The sequence below is a fragment of the Equus caballus genome, chromosome 4 (genome assembly GCF_041296265.1).
Source record: "Equus caballus isolate H_3958 breed thoroughbred chromosome 4, TB-T2T, whole genome shotgun sequence".
Classification (NCBI taxonomy): domain Eukaryota; kingdom Metazoa; phylum Chordata; class Mammalia; order Perissodactyla; family Equidae; genus Equus; species Equus caballus.
This window is the reverse complement of record NC_091687.1, coordinates 93,294,778-93,313,115: the sequence shown is the minus strand read 5'-3', so window position 1 is coordinate 93,313,115 and position 18,338 is coordinate 93,294,778. Positions and strand designations below refer to the sequence as shown.

General features: G+C 35.1%; 1 protein-coding gene across 10 annotated transcripts in view; it reads right to left on the bottom strand.

Moving 5' to 3' along the window:
• The window catches only part of AGBL3 (AGBL carboxypeptidase 3), a 96,330-nt gene that overhangs the window by 18,214 nt on the left and 59,778 nt on the right, over positions 1-18,338 (bottom strand). For all 10 annotated transcript variants that reach the window (XR_011438247.1, XR_011438249.1, XR_011438248.1 and 7 more), the window contains one exon: positions 2,441-2,672. Coding sequence is in view for 5 of the 10 variants with exons in the window: in XM_070265834.1 (XP_070121935.1) it covers positions 2,441-2,672 (232 nt within the window). In the remaining 5 variants the exon portion in view is untranslated. The remainder of the gene's footprint in view (positions 1-2,440; positions 2,673-18,338) is intronic.

The following is an 18,338-nucleotide window of genomic DNA, read 5'->3' as shown; positions in this document are numbered from 1 at the left end:
TAAAAAAACAAGACCCATATAGATGCTGCGTACAAGAGACACATTTCAGACCTAAAGACATTCACAAACTGAAAGTGAAGGGATGGAAAAAGATACCCCATGCAAATGGAAATGAAAAGAAAGCTGGAGTAGCAATACTTATATCAGACAAAATAGACTTTAAAATAGAAACTGTAACAAGAAACAAAGAAGAGCATTACAAAATGATAAAGGGAACAAGAGGACATAACACTTGTAAATATCTATGTACCCAACATAGGAACACCTAAATACATAAAGCAACTGTTAACAGACATAAAAGGAGAAATTGGCAGTAACTCAATAATAGTAGGGGACTTTAACACTCCACTTACATAAATGGATAGATCACCCAAACAGAAGATCAATAAGGGAATATTGGCCTTAAATGACACATTAGACCAGATGGACTTTGGAGATATATACAGACCATTCCATCCAAAAATTGTAGAATACACATTCTTTTCTAATGCACACGGAACATTCTTCAGGATAGATCATATATTAGGGCACAAAACAAGTCTCAATAAATTTATGAAGACTAAAATAACATCAAGCATCTTTTCTGACCACAATGGTATGAAACTAGGAATCAAATACAAGAAGAAAACTGGAAAAGCCGAAATATGTGGAGATTAAACAAAATGCTATTGAACAACTATTTTGTTATGAGTTTCTTGATTTTGCTGATATTATCATACTTGATCCCTTGTTTGTGTGGGCCCATATTATTGATTTGCTTATCTTGTATTAGCTGACATATTAGATTTGATTTCTGTTAGGCACTGCCTTCCCCAGCATGATAGCTACCCCATTCCACTAGAAACTGCCACCAATTGCCTATTTTTGTAATTTTATTGACTTTGGTATTATGCAGTAAACAAATACGTATTAATAAAAATTTAGGAAAAAAGCATAAAGAGGAATATCATCTTCTGCCAATACTTTATCCAGAGATAATCATTGCTGTAAATATGTGCTTCCAGATTTTTTTCTAGGTATGTATGTGTTTGAGTGTGTATAATACACACACATTAAATACACATAGATAGTCTATAAATGCAACCATACCAAATCAAACTGTTCTGGGGCTTTTACTCACTTATATATTGTTAACATCATTCCATGTTAATTAATATACACTTACAATATTTAATAACTTTTAATATTTCATTTTATGGATTACCATAATTTATTTAAGCAATTTTCTATTGTTGGATGTTTAGGTTCATTTCTTTTTCTTTGGCTTTTATAAAAAATACTGAAATGAACATTACTCAGAAATCTGTTAGCCTTATCTAGGCTTTTTTTCCTTAGGATCAATTTCTAAAAGTGGAATTTCTTAGTCAAAATGAATGTAGATATTAAGGATTTTTCATTCACATTGTTGGATTGCCTTCCAGAAACTCTGCACCAGTTTATCTTAAAACAATGTGTGAATGAATTCTTCCAATGAGAGGCAAAAATGAACAGTATGTCATTATTGTTTTAATTTTCACTCTTTGGATTTAAGTGAGATTGAACATTTTTAAATGTTCTTTGGCCATGTTTCTTTTCTTTTGTGAATTTCTGGTTCACAGCCTTTGCCCATTTTCCTGTTAAAATATTCATAATTTTGTCATTGATTTGTATGTGATCTTTGAATATTAAGTATATTTTCCCTCTATTTTTCATTTATATTATAAAGAGAAATGTCAAAGCATAGTGATGAAGGACTCCGGAGTCAGAATGTTGAGTTGGGGTTGAATCCAGTTCTGCTACCTATTGGCTGTGTGACCTTGGACAAATTACTTAACCTCTTTGTACCTCAATTTCTCATGTGTAGAATATAAAAATGTGTGTGTGTGTGTATGTGTGTGTGTGTAAACATAGAACAGTGTCTAGCACATAGAAAGTACTTTATCAACATTTGTTGATAATATTAGTATTATGTTTATCATTTTCTGCTTGCCATTGTCTTACTTTTATTTATGTAGGTTTCTTTTTGGCTTTAATGATGGTTCTATTTATTTATCTTTAAAAGAAATCTGGTCTCATCTTTTCTACTTTCCTTTGAGTATCAATAAGTTGAAGTAACTCAAGTTAATTATGTCTAATTTTGGTGGTCCCCTAGGATTATAAGGTTTAAACACACCTGATAAATTTCAAGTCAGGCTATGGTCATACTTTATTAATGCATACTTTATTCATAGATCCAAATTAATGAGTGGTTGCATGCAAATAAACAATCAAATAAGACTTGATAACATACTCATTCACATATCCAACATTTTCTTATGGCTTTGGTCCTTTATCAAATGTGGAGTAGCTGCTACCATTTTTAAGAGCCTATTTTGTTTCTTAGGATAATTAATTAATAAATTTGCTTCCTTCTAAAAAAATGTATTAAATAGCTAAGAATGACAAAACTGTATTGACTTACTTATGTTGGATTTGGAAGTTGGTTCTTGGATTGGATATCTGTTTTATCTCAGTGGTTTGCACGGGTTTAGTCCTTTCCACAATAGGGAGCAAATACTGCAATATTTCTTGAGTTTGAGCTATTCTTTTATCCCTGTAGATTCTTTTTTCATCATCTGTCCAATTTACTCCAGTCTTTTTTCTTTGTAAAGATGTACATTCTTTCATTTTGCTTCTTAAGTTGTGGCACATATCTGGGAAGCAACCACAAAGATATGTATAGATATACGGACTGAATTGATTTAACAATTATCTATTGAGTATTATGTGCCAAGGATTCTATTTAAAAATTCTTACCCATCTGAAGCTTACACTTTAATTACAGGGGAAGAAAATAAGCAAATAAAGAAGTAAAATACATGATATGTTAGATAATGATAAAGTTTACAGGCTAAAATAGAGCTGAGGAGGTGAATAGTGAATTCTTGGGAGAGGGATTGATTTCCATTTTTAAAACGGTGTTCAGAGAAGGCCTCCCTGTGACATATCAAAGGAGTTAGGGAGTGAGGCAAGCAGATATCAGAGGAAAGAGCACTCTAGGCAAGGGGAATAGTAAGTGCAAAGGCCCTGAGTGAGAAGCATGGTAGTGTGTTCAAGGAACACTAAGATGGCACCAAGGGCTAAAGCAGAATGAACTAAGGGGAAAAAAAGAAGATAAGAACTCAGATCAGTAATTTGGACTCAGTTCACATATGGCCTCCTAGGCCATTTAAGGACTTTGATTTTTACTGAGCATGAAATGGGGAGCAACTGGAAGGCTTTGAGCAGAGGGGTGCCACATCTGAGATTTCTTTTAATAGGATAATGCTGGTTGCTGAGTTGAGGATAGATTGAATAGGGGCAAGAGTAGACAAGTAGGGAGATCTCTTGGAAGGCTACTGAAACAATCTAGGAGAGAGGATAGTAGGTTGGACCAGAGTGGTAGCAATGGCCAGAAGGGTAAGAAGTTGGGAATTGGGGAGGGGGGTGTGATCCTGGATATACTTTGGGATTTTCTAATGAATTAGATGAGGGGAGGGTGAGAGAAGAGGGGAATCAGTGGTGGCTCCAAAGTTTCTGATATGAAGAAATAGAAGGATGGAGATATGAGGAAAACCATGGGAAGAGCATGTTAGAAATCCCTTCTTTATTAGATAATATGAAAGAATTTTAATTTTGTTAATTTTGATAATAAAAGTAGAATAACATTTTAAAAAGTATTTATCAAACTGCTCTGAAAAATAAAGTCTATTAAAAAAGTGTTTATTCCACTCCACATATGTTAGGATGGCTACTATCAAAAAAATAAGATAACAAGTGTTGGAAGGATGTGGAGAAATTGGAACGCTCGTGCACTGTTGGTGGAATGTAAAATGGTGCAGCTGCTACAGAAAACAGTATAGCGGTTCCTCAAAAAATTGAAAATAGAATTACCATATGATCAAGCAATTCCACTTCTGGGCATATGCTCAAAGGAATTGAAAGCAGAGTCTTGAAGAGTTATTTGTACATCCATGTTCACAGCAGGATTACTCACTATCTCCAAAAGGTGGAAGCAACCCAAGTGCCCATCGATAGATGAATGGATAAACAAAATGCAGCATATACATACAATGGAATATCATTCAGCCTCAAAAAGGAAGGAAACTCTGACACCTGCAACAATATAGATGAAGCTTGTGGACATTATGTTAAGTGAAATAAGCTGGTTACAAAAAGACAAATTCTGTATTTGTCTTCCAAATATTTGATTCCACTTATATGAGGTACCTAGAACAGTCAGGGGGTGGGGAGGAGGGAGGAATGAGAAGTCATTGTTTAATGGGTATGGAGTTTCAGTTTTACAAGATGAAAAGATTCTAGAGGATGTGTGCACAACAATGTGAATGTACTTAACACTGCTGAACTTTACACTTAAAAATAGTTAAGATGGTAAATTATATGTCACGTATATTTTAACACAATTTTAAAAAATTAAATATACATAGGAAGAAAGGGGGACAAAAAGAACCCTGAGTAAAGCCTGAAGGAAGACTGGTAGATGTTTTAAACGATGTGGAAGGATTACTTATAATTATAATGCCTAAATTGGTAGGTAGACAGCATAAGAAAAAGTAGAATACACTTAGAATAAAAGCAAGAAATATACTCTGCTTTGTTAAAAAATGTTTATCTGGTTAGAAATATACACTGAACTATTTATAGGCAGAATGATATGATTTGCTGAATTGGCTTTAAATACTTTAGCAAAAGAAAAAAGAAGTGGTGGGAATATATATGAAACAAGAATAGCAGGATGCTGATAATGATTAAGGGTGGGTGATGGGCACCAATGGGTTCATTATTCTATTCTCTCTACTTTTGTTTATGTTTGAAATTTACACAATAAAGCTTTTTTAAAAAAGGAATTGTCTATTATGAAAGGAAAAGGAAACAGATGACTAAAGGACTCATTAAATTAAGCTCGACTTGAAAGATAATGAATGAGAGTAAGTATGGTTACGATATCTGGCAATGCTGCCAGATGAAATTAACTTACCTACAGCCTCTGGAGAAGCCATTCCTAGCCATTCAACAAACATTCACTGAATGCTTGTTATGTATCTCGCATTATGTTTGGTTTGGTAAATAGGTATGAAAAATATAGTCCTTGCCTTTAATATACTAACAGTTAGGACTAGAGAAGGAAAAGTAAAACATCAATTAGAATATATTTCTATGGAGGCAGGACACTTACTGTAGGATTTCAGAAGAGGGACTTCTAGCCATACTTAGGGATAGATAAGGAAAGCCTCCTAATTCTTAATTAATCTGAGTCTTGGTGAATAAGTACAAATCGGCTAAGTAAAAGAAGGGGGTAGTAATCCAGGTTGTGGGACTAACATGGCATATTCACAAGTATGGTTTAGAATGACTGGAATATCAGGTAGGTATGAAGAAGTGGTTCGAAACTAGAGGCCTTGTTTGTAATAATAACACTTTTGAGAGATTTCCTGAGACACGAATGATTTGTGACTGGTAGATGCTTAATGTTTTTTGAATTGAATTGTTAGAGGGCCATTGAAGATTTTATGTAAGCAACTGACATAATCCGCGTTTTTGAAAGATCACACAGGCAGTCAGGAGGATGACAGGGTGAAGGAAAGTGAAACTTGAGGCAGGGAGCTAAGTTAGGAAGCTAATGCAGTAATTCGAGGTAGGCAAAAACAGTCTGAACTAAAGAGCAGCAGTACGATGAACATGCAGATTCAAGAGAATCTTCGGGAGTAGAATGGATAGAGCTTCTCACTATTGGATACCAAAAACAGAGATGTGGAAGATTAGGATATATTTTGGGTTATTATTTAGGTAAGTGGATGATGGCAGTACTACTGACCAAAACATGGAACACAGGAGGAGAATGGGCTCTGCAGTGGGCAAGTTGAGTTAGAAGTATCTGTGAGGAAAACAAATGGGGATATCCAGTGGGCAGAAGAGCATGGAATTCAGAATAGATACCTACACTGAAGATTTAAAAGTAGGACGATCATCAGTTGTTTGTTGAAGCTACAGTTATAGATGAGAGTGCTCAGAAATAAAGTATGTGGTAAGAAGAGGAGAGACCAAAGGATGGCATACTTTAAGAGCCCACTTAAATTTAGGCAGAGGAAGAGGAGCCCATGTAGGACACCAAACATGAATGGCCAGAAAATCAGGAATAAAACAGGGAGAGAGTAGTGCCACAGATAACATGTGTTGAATTGCTCAATGAATCAATGGAGAGAGGGTTTAACGGCTCTGGGAATAATCAATAGGAAAGAAGTCAAGTACAATAAGGACTGATGGCTTTGGAAATAACAATTTCATTGGTATGGTGAGAGTAGAAGCCAGATTTTAGTAGTTCAAGAAGTATACAGGAGAGGAAGTAAAAGTAATGAATAGTGACTATATTTTGATGAAGGTTAGAAAGAGGGTAGTAATTAGAATTATGTCACTAAGGAAATCTATGGGCATGGGATCTAGAGGACCAGTGATAGTTGAGAGAGTATACTCTTGGACTTCATTTTTTAAAATTACAATATCCCCCAAAAGAGAGAGAATAGTATAAGGAACTTCTTAAACTCATCACTCAGCTTCAATAATTTGATTTATTTTTGCTGCTATGGTTGCTCAATAATTAGAATCCATCAAAGGCACTGAAAGAAATGGTTATAGATAGCTAATGTAAACAACCTGTGCAGGTGAAGTATGCTCCAAAGAAAGAGAAATGATGCCTGGAGTGCCATGACTTAGCTCTGGGTGCTGGTGATCTGGCCAAACGAAGACTGGGTACTGCAAGAGTACTGCGTTTGTGTTTACCAAATTCAAAGAAGGAATGACTTAGACATAAAACTGTCAGGATTTATTATGAATTCACTCTCTTCAGTCAACTGAATCTCTGTATTTGTACTATATCTAATCAATAAATATAAACTCTTCCAGAACTGAAGATATATAAGTGGACCTCTCAGTCTCTGGCAGAATCCATATGATTTCCTATTTGATAAATTCAATAATGGAATAGAGCGGACTTCCTTCTGTAATAAACTGAGTGTTAATGGAGATATAACATTTTAGAGGAAAATGTATACCCCTAAATGCATATATTATAAAGATAGGGGGCAACATCAAAGAAGAAGAAAAGATAGCTCTTTCTGAAATGATTTGCTTCAGTAAAAAAGAAAAATGTAGAATTTTTATTAGCATGTCATCAAGACTCAATAGGACATATATCTATGACATAATGTAATCAAGAAGTGATGAGAATCACAGCTCAGGAAAGACTGGATAAAGTTGAGAAACATAATTAATTTTTAAATTAAGCATGTGGTGGAAGCAGTGGGGAACACTGAAAAAAACCCTCCCTTTTATGGCAAAATTCCATGAATAATACCTGTCTCCAATTTCTCTCCTTCTATTTAAAAATACACTTTAACTAGATTTGTACCTCTGTCATTCTACTGAAATTTCTCTGATCAAGATCCTCAATAAAACCTCTATGTTGTAAAATCCAATAGTAAATCCATCTCACTTGACTTCTCAGAAGCATTAGACTTAGTTGATTATTTCCTCCTCTTTGATACACTTTTTCACTTAGCTTCCAGGACAACGCGTTCTTTTGGTTTTCCTCCTACCCTACAGGGCGCGCCTCAGTCTTCGTTCATTGGTTCTTACTCTTTTCCTGATCCATCAGCAGAGTTCCCAAGGACTTGCTCCTTAACCGTCTTCTATATTTACACTCACGGAGGAAACTCATCCAGCCTTGAAATACATTCACGCCTTAAAATACTATCTTTATACTGAAAATTCCCAAGTGTATCTCCAGCCCAGATCTCTTTCCTGAACTCCAGCCTCACCTATACAACTGCCTAGTCAATACCTTCACTTTAATGTCTAAAAGGCATTTTTTTTTTTTTAAGATTTTACTTTTTCCCCCCAAAGCCCCCCGGTACATAGTTGCATACTCTTCGTTGTGAGTCCTTCTAGTTGTGGCATGTGGGACGCTGCCTCAGCGTGGTCTGATGAGCAGTGCCATGTCCGCGCCCAGGATTCGAACCAACGAAACACTGGGCTGCCTGCAGTGGAGCGGGCGAACTTAACCACTCGGCCACGGGGCCAGCCCCTCTAAAAGGCATTTTAAAAGCAGCATATCTAAACTTAATTGCTGCTCCACCCTCAGTCTTTGCCATCTCAGCAGATGATAAGTCAATCTAGCTAGTTGCTCTGGCCCCAAACCTTGGAGTTTCAACAGTTGTAAACACCTGTGAAAACATCACCACAATTAAGATCTAGAAAAGATAATCTCTAACACATTCCTTGTGCAGTCTTCCCTTCATCCCCTATGCTATCCCCTCCTACTCCAGGAAACCTTTATCTGTTTTTTGGCTCTATAGATTAACTTGCATTTCATATATATGAGATTTCATAGAGTATCTACTTTTCTGTATCTGGTTTCTTTTACTTAGCACAATGATTTTGAGATTCATTCATGTTGTGTGTATCAGCAGTCCATTACCTTTTTATTCTATGGTATAGAAACAGCATCAATAAAAAGGAGGTATCGGGAGTCAGGCAATTAAATAGATTTTTTTCAAGGCTATGTTAAACAAAAATAATTTTTTTTCTTATTCAACTCATAAAGAGATTAAATAAGGCAAGTATTTTTCAGAGGCAGAAATAAAATAGCTATTAACCTTCTCTGTTTATAAAAGGACTTCCCATATCCAGATTTCATAGATTTTTATTAATGATAGCTATATTTTTATTTATTTAAATCCTAAACAATCAAAAAAACCCTTCTGGGGCTGGTCCTGTGGCCGAGTGGTTAAGTTTGCGTGCTCCACTTTGGAGGCCCAGGGTTTTGCTGGTTTGGATCCTGGGCGCAGACCTAGCACCGCTCATTAAGCCATGTGAGGTGGCACTCCACATACACAACTAGAAGAACCCACAACTAGAATATACAACTATGTACTGGGGGAGTTGGGGGAGAACAATAAAAAAAAAAAAAGATTGGCAACAGATGTTAGCTCAGGTGCCAATCTTTAAAAAAAAGACCAACAAAAACCCTTCTGTTGGTATCCTTGTCTTCTCAGTCCAACTGGGAGTTTGTTTGCTCATAGGACACTTTAAAGATGTCACTGAAACAGTTTCCATACAAGTCAGTGCTCTTGGTATGAATTATTTTCTGGATTGGCCTCTCACTGGTTTCTAAGAAATGGTCTTTTTGGACCTTGCTAAGCCTCTGAATCATATTTTGGGAGCTGAAAGAAATTGGGTATTCTGATTTCAATGTCAACAGTGAACTGTCTCATCAAGTGTAATATAATGCCTTGTTACATTTGTATATTACACCTCACATAGGCAAAGTATTCTTACAGATATTATCTTACTTGGGGCTCTCACCAGGCCTGTGATATAGGCAGGATGGCCAATGATATCCCCATCTTACATCAGAGAGGGAATGTAAGGGAATGTTACAGAATCAGACAAGTTAAGCTCTTTGCTCAAGATCACATAGCTAATGAGAGGGAGGGGCAGGTATAGAATTCGCATCTTCTAAATCCAGTACTTTTTCTATCACTTTCTCTTATCTTGATATATCATTTGATTTCTTTCCATAGATAGGCCAAATAATATATTTTTTAAAATTAAGCCTTGGTTTAAATTGATCAATTCTAGATCTGAGTACAGGTTATGCTCAAGATGGTTTCTTACCTAATTTTCTGGGTTTTGGGGTCAGGAGAGTCTACATATTTCAACAGAACCCATTTTATTGAGTGGAAACCAAGTTCTCAGACGAGGTCAAGGAAGGAAGAAAGGGCATACCATGTGTCCTCTGTTGTGCAAATTCAGTCTATTCTCAAATATTTACCCAGTCCACTGTTTAGATGGTCGTTCATATTATTCCTAAGGACAGGGAAACTTGCCAAGGGAGCTAGCGATAGAATAATTACTAGTGTAGACAAAACTAAAAGGCTATGTTATCTATATTCTCCCTGACTTCCCTTTCTATTCCTATTTCAGTTTTTAGGTACTGGTATTATCACTAAGTGACCGATGCTCCAATTGCTATTACAGATAGTAATTTGATAGTCATTCATTCTAAACTGCTGAATAATTATCTGATGCTAGAAATTTCTTCTTAAGAAGAGAAACTCAGGGGCCAGCTCCGTGGCGGAGTGGTTAAGTTCGTGCGCTCCGCTGAGGCGGCCCAGGGTTCAGATCCTGGGCGCAGACATGGCACAGCTCGTCAGGCCACGTTGAGAGGGCATCCCACATCCCACAACTAGAAGGACCTGCAACTAAGATATACAACTATGTACCGGGACGGGTTGGGAAATAAAGCAGAAAAAATAAAAAAAAAAAAAAAAAGAAGAGAAACTCAGATAATGCAATGATAAATGAGTAGAAATAAATGTCTAACTGTAGATTTTTAAGGCATCCACTGGGATAGTTTGAGGATACTGAAATCTCAGAACCCTTCAAAACGCATCATATGGGCACTCCTATGTATAAATCTGCCCTAGTCACAGATACTGTATAGAATATAAGGAGACATCCAATTAGCAATTGTTATCAAAATGTCGCTTTTACCTGTTGTTTTAATTCAAAATCAGAATCTTAGAAAACAGAGGAAAAAGAGTGAGGTAGTCAGGTAGGAGAAATCAAATGTAGTTCTCCTACCTCAAATATCTTTGTAGAGGACAAGAAGGGGCTTGTCTAGGTATTTTCATTTAAAAAAGAGAATATACTATAAAGTTACTGAACTTAGACTTTTAAGATTAACAAAACTTAATTTTTTACTTTCTCAATAATAACTTCATTCATATATTTAATGGCTGGCTTAATTGATCTTATCTTCAGTTAATCTGTCATTGTTTCATTCAGACGTATGAAATACGTTAGTATATATTTCCCTTGTTTTAATTAAACTGTTTCAAGAGAACAGCAAACAGTAGAAATACCTATCCACTAACTGTCAACAGTTCAGAACTGAAAATATGTACGTTAGGATCTGTGAAGGACAGCTACATGTATAGTAGGGTGACTAATTTTTAGAGAGCCAATGCAGGACACGGTCATACCAGACCAAAAAATAGTATAATATATTATAAATAATTTTATACACTCAAGTATTATGATTTTAATATAATGGGTGTTTATTTAAAATTTTATATTTTTTTGTATTATTTGCTTTTCTGTTACATAAACCCATTATTCAAGGAAACAATAGGAATAATTAACAGTGGCAATTAGTAGCAATTAATAGAACAAAGTAAACAAATAGTATATGTGAGAATAATATAACAATATATTTATATAATGCTTCTTTCTTTCCCCTGATACAGATTTTAACTTTTTATTGGATATTTAAATTTTATACACCATATTGTTATGTTTTTGTTGTTGTTGTTGTTTGGTGAATAAGATTGGCCCTGAGCTAACATCTGCTGCCAATCTTCCTCTTTTTTTTTTCCTCCCCAAAGCCCTAGCACATAGTTGATTATCCTATTTATAAGTCATTCCAGTTCTTCTATGTGGGATGCCACCACAGCACAGCTTGATGAACAGTATGTAGGTCCATGCCAAGGATCTGAACTGGTGAACCCTAGGTAGCCGAAGCAGAGCCCACAAACTTAACCACTCAGCCATGGGGCCAGCCCCTATTATGTATTCCTAAGACACATAAATATAAGACCTTTTAAAAGTTGAATGTAAATACAATGGGGCTGATAAATACCTATTACCTATATTTAATTAAAATTAACAATGAATGTTTATGTCTCATGATAAAGTAGGATATTTTTGCTCTTTGTGTTTCCTTTTCCAGTAATACTCCTCTGAACTGCTTGCCAGCCTTTAGGATATCCTTCTTTTATTTTATGTAGTCGTAAAACCAAACACATTCAAGATCAAGTTCTCTTTGACTTGCAGGTCTCCTCTTCTCAAGCTCACATTACACTGATTCCTGGTGGCAGTCCAATGCAATGACATCAAGTTAGGTATGCTGTCAACAGATGAGTTTGAGCATGGAATACGACTTTACTTATTAAGAACAGCAGATTTCTAGACTTGTAATGAATTAGTTTCCGGCTCTCCAAAAATGTCCTTCCACTTTGTATCTATAGACTGGTTTTAGTAGACTAGTGTTTGGGCTTTCAGATCTTCTGCCTCTTTAAATTCATTATGTAAGGTCACCGTATTTAAAATGTCAATTGTTTTTAGACATTCTAAAGCACATTGGATTTCATCATAAGTTAAACTTCTCTTTCTCAGGGAAAATGTTTTTAAAGCACAGAGATAGTTTGAACCTAAACTGAAGGTAGACTTCAAATAAATTACAGGTTTTAGCACTGTTTTACTTAGTTACCCCTTTCTGGTGACATATTTTTGAGTTCTGAGTCAGTCTTATTTACCCCAAAATATCATTTTTTTCACTGTATGAGTTTTTGTTAAAAGCTACAAATAATATTGAACAACTCAGGTGCAGTTAATTCATCCTTTTCTATGCTCCTTATGGCCTCTTCAAAGATCATGCAACAGTTTTACAGAAACCGTATATAAATTATTTTACTGTAGTCTTTTCCTCTATTCTCATCTTCAAACTATTTCCAAATTAGAGGAGGACGTTCTTCTTATCCCACAGGTTGAAAATGTGATTTAATGGCAGACCAACATTTTAAAGTCTTTTCTACTGGCCAGCAACAATGATAGCCATCTTGTAGGCTCAAGTCTAAGGAGGCTACCTTCTTCCATTTCTATGAAGCCAAAAATCTCATTAAGTGCTTCTGCATGTTTTGAGGAAACTAAAAAGTGAGCAAAAACTTTCATCACAGATGGCAAATCACACCCTCTGTTTTAGTACAAGGTGTGCAAGACATTTGCAGGTAAGATTTTTTATTTTCTTTGGTAAGAAGTTTATAGACTGAATGAAATTTTCCAAAATTTACATTTTCACTGTCTGCCAAAAATGCAGATAGATGAGCAAAGTCCAATTTGTATTTGGACAACATATTAACAATATTTGGTTTTACATTTTCTTTTGTGGTTTCATAAAAATCAAAGAAATCAATATTTGAGACCTCATTTTTCAAATTAAAGCACCTAAGTGCTAGAGGGAATTTTTTTGATTCAGTGTATCATGTGATACACTGTAGAAAACATTATCATTGGTAAGATCTGACAAAATGAACTTTACATTATAAGAGGCTAACACATCTGTCACCAAAATTTCCCCTTTGGTTGATCCACAGGACATTTTAGTGGAAACTTCTGAATCATGAAATGTAATTTTACTCAGTTTCATCAAGCAACCAAGGGAATTGTATGATAATGAATGTTCATTCATGTGGTATGCCCAAACGAGTCCACCAGCTATTATTTTTAACTGAGCATTGGTGTCTTTTGGGGAGGTGAAAAAACTTTCAATGGATTTTGAAGTACTTGCTTGTCTCACCTTAGACTTGTGAGATTCAGTCTCCTTCGTGATGCCCAATACCAAATTCTTTTCTCCAAACTGTACACTGAGCTCTGCTGTGGTTATTTAGGCCCCCTCTCCCACTACGTTGTATCTGCATTAAAACAACAAATTTAACCTTTTTTTTTTTTTTTGGTGAAGTCTGGCTCCTGCTGGCTTTGATATTGTAGCTGTTGTCCTTTAATTACCTGGACTCTTAGAAACTTGGTCCCAATATCCACAACGTTAAAATTAAACTAACTCTATCTCAATACAAAGCACAAGGGCTAATTCACAGGTAGAGTCTAAAATGAATTGTTAACACTCCTGATTGCAACACACTTAAGTTGCACACTTATGTCCCATCACTTAGAGATGTACCACTGGATGATCCACTGAATTATAAATCATGGTCGCCAACCTTAGCAGTAAGGGGAAAAAGCAATGACAGTGACTATGAAAAGTGCATAACCTATGCTGTATCCATTCGACACAAAAAAAATTGTATTGTTGAAGAGGAGGGAACACTCCCAAACTTATTTTACAAGGCCAGCATTACTAAAGCCATATAAGAACATTACAAGAAAAGAAAACTACAGATCAATATTCCTGATGAATTTAGATGCAGAAATTCTCAACAAAATACTAGCAAGTTGAATTCAATAGCACATTAAAAGGATCATATACCATGATCAAGTGGAATTTATCCCTAGGATGCAAGAATGTTTTACCATACATAAATCAATTAATGTGACACATCACATTAACAGAAGGAAAGATAAAAATCATATGATCATCTCAATTGATGCAGAAAAAACATCTGACAAAATATAACATCCTTTCATGATAAAACCCAAACAAATTTGGCTTGGAAGGAACATACTTCAACATAATAAGGGCCATATATGACAAGCCCATAGCTAACATCATACTCAATGGTGAAAGCCTGAAAGCTTTTCCTCTCAGATCAAGAACAAGACAACACTGTCCATTCTCACCACCCTTATTCAAGATAGTATTGGAAAACATAGCCATAGCAATCAGGCAAAAAGAAATCAAAGACACCTAAATCTGAAATGAAGGAGTAAAATTGCCTTTGTCTGCAGGTGATATGATCTTATCTAGAGAAAATCCTAAGGACTCCACCAAGAAATTGTTAGAAATAATCAATGAATTCAATAAATTTGCAGGATCAAAAATTAACATACAGAAACCAGTTGTGTTTCTATACACTAACAATGAAAGATCTGAAAAACAAATTTAAAAAAATCTCGCTCACAATAGCATCAAAATCAATAAAATACTTAAGAATGAATTTAAACAAGGAGGTGAAAGACCTGTACACTGAAAGCTATCACACTTTGATGAAAAAAATTGAAGAAGACACAAATAAGTGGAAAGATATCCCATGTTCATGGACTGGATGAATTAATATTGTTAAAATGTCCATACTACTTAAAGCCATTTATAGGTTCAGTGCAATCCCTATCAAAATTCCAATGGCATTTTTCACAGAAATAGAAAACATAATTCTAAAATTTGTATGGAACCATAAAAGACTCTGAATAGCCAAAGCACTTGTGAGAGAGAAGAACAAAGTTGGAGGCATCACACTTCCTGATTTCAAGCTACAATACAAAGCCATAATAATCAAAATGATATGGTACTGGCATAAAAATAAGACACATAGACCAACAGAACCAAAATGAGAGCCCAGAAATAAACCCTTACATATATGGTCAAAAAACATGTGACAGGAAGCCAAGACTACTCAGTGGGGAAAGGATACTTTCTTCAACAACCGGTGTTGGGGAAAGTAGATAACCACATACAGAACAATGAAATTGGACCCCCTATCTTACACCACTCACAAAAATTAACCTGAAATAGATAAAAGACTTAAACGTAAGACCTGAAACAATAAAACTATTAGAATAAAAGATAGGGTAAAAGCTCTTTGACATTGGTCTTGGCAATGAGTTTTTGTATATGACACCCAAAACACAGGCAACAAAAGCAAAGTTTAATGCAGGACTGTATCAAACTAAAATGTTTCTGTGCAGCAAAAGAAACAATCAATAAAAAAAAAGGCAACCTATAGAATGTAAGAAAATATTTGCAAATCATATATCTGATAAGGGGTTCATATATGAAATATATAAAGAACACATATGAGTCAATGGCAAAATACCAAAAAATCTGATTAAAAAATGGGCAAAGGAACTAAATAGACATTTTTCCAAAGAAAATATACAAATGGCCAACAGGTACATGAAAAAGTACTCAATATCACTAATCACAGGGAAATGCAAATCAAAAGTACAATGAGATATCACCCCACACCTGTTAGAATGGCTATCATCAAAAAGACAAGAGATAACAAGTGTTGGCAAGGATGTGGAACCCTTGGTGCACTGCTGGTGGGAATGTGAATTGGTACAGCTACATACTACAGTATGATCCAGCAATCCCACTTCTGTTGAATATATACAAAGGAAATGAAAGAAGATCTCAAAGAGATGTCTACACCCTGATGTTCATTGTAGCATTATTTACAATATCCAAGACATGGAAACAACCTAAGTGTTGGTCAATGGATGAATGGATAAAGAAGGTGTGGTATATATTTATACAATGGAATATTATTCAGCCACAAGAAGGAAGGACATCCTGTCATTTGTGACAAAAAGGATGAACCTTGAGGGCATTACGCTAAATGAAATAAGTCAGATAAACAAAGACAAATACTGTACGATCTCATTTATATGTGGAAATTAAAAAAACAAAACTCACAGAAATACAGTAGATTGGTGGTTGCCAGGAGCTGAGAGGTGAGGGAAATGAGTGTTGGTGGTCAAAAGGTACAACTTCCAGTTAGAAGATGAGTAAGTTCTGGGGACCTAATGTACAGCATGGTAACTATAGTTAACATTACTGTATTGTATACTTGAAAGTTGTTGAGAGTAGATCTTAAATGTTCTCATCACACAGACAGACACAAAATGGTAACTATGTGAGATAATGGATGTGTTAACTAACCTTATTGTAGTAACCATTTCTTGACATACATGTATCATCACATTGTACACCTCAAAGCTACACAATATTACGTGTTAATCATATCTCAAGAAAGTTGGAAAACAAAAAATAAACCCTCCCCCTCAAAAAAATGTTGCTTTCAGTCTCTATTTTTGCAAACTGAAAGCAATGATGGCAAAAGGGTTTTGTACTTTTTCCCAAACTTCTGCTTATCACTGAAAACTCAGAATTTTTGCATCCTGGGGCAACTTTAGTGAGATATAACTTACGTACCATGCATTTCACCCATTTAAAATGTAAAATTCAGTGTTTTTTTTAATATATCTGCAGAGTTGTGCAACCATCATCACAATCTAACTTTAGAACATTTTCATCGTGCCAAAAGGAAACCCCATACCCATTAGCACCCACTCCCTATTTCTCACTCCAACCCCTAGCCCCTGGCAAACACTAATATACTTTCTGCTGTATGGACCTGCCTATTCTGGACATTTCACATAAATGGATCATAGAATATGCAGCTTTTTGTGTCCACTTTCCTTCACTTAGCAGGTTTTCAAGGGTCATCCATGTTGTAGCATGTATCAGTGCTTTATTCTTTTTTGTAGTTGAACAATATCTCATTATATGCATATATCACATTTTGTTTATCAATTCATCAATTGATGGACACTGGTTTCTACCTTTTGCTATTACGAAGAATATTCTAAGAACATTCATGTACAAGTTTTTGTGTGGAGATATGTTTTCATTTCTCCTGAGTATATACCTAGGAACGAAATTGCTGGGTTATTTGTTAACTCTACATTTAACTGTTTGAGGAACTGCCAGACTATTTTTCAAATTGGCTACACCATTTTACATCCCCATCAACAATGTAGGAGGGTTCCAAACTTTCCACATGCTTGCCAAGACTTATTGTTGTCTGTCTTTTTGATTATAGCCATCCTACTGGATGTGAAGTGGTATTTCATTGTAGTTTTGATTTGCATTTCCCTAATGACTAAGGTGTTGAGTACTTTCTCATGTGCTTATTGGCATTTGTATATCTTCTTTGGAGAAATGTTTATTCAAATCATCTGCCCATTTAGAAAACTGAGTTATTTGCTTTTCTATCATTGAGTTTTAAGGGTTCTTCATATATTCTACATACAAATCACGTTTCTGATTCACGATTTGCAAATAGTTTTTCCCATTCTGTGGACCACACTGTCACTTTCTTGATATTACTGTTTGTGGCACAAACATTTTTAATTTTAATGGAGTTCAATTTACCTATTTTTTTTTGTCCTTTGTTCTTTGGGTATCATAGCTAAGGAGCTATTTTGTAACCTAAAGTCACCAAGATTTACTTTTGTTTTTTATAATTACTCAATACACTGTTACTTTTATTACAAAGAGTTACATTTTAGGTCAATTAGGAATAGTACAAGTAAAAGATATTTTGTTTTATTTATTTCTTCTCTGACACACTCTATGTAGATCTGAGTTTCTGACCTATATCATTATCTTTCTCCCTGAAGAAGTTCTTTTAACATTTTTTGAGGATCAGACCTGCTGTCAATGAATTCTCTTAGTTTTTATTTGTCTGAGAAAGCCTAATTCTTCTTCACATTTGAAATGATAATTTTGCTGGATGTAGAATTTTAGGTTGGAAGTTTTCATCTTTTAACACTAAGTATCTTATTCCACTCTTATCTTGCTTGCATGATTTTTGACAAGAAATCTGCTCTAATTCGTTTTTTTATTTATTTGTTTATTTTCAGATGTACATCATAATATATTTCGAATTCTGTGTAGATTACATCATGTTCACCACCCGAAAACTAACTATAGTCTATCCCCTCATATGTGAGCTTAATCACCC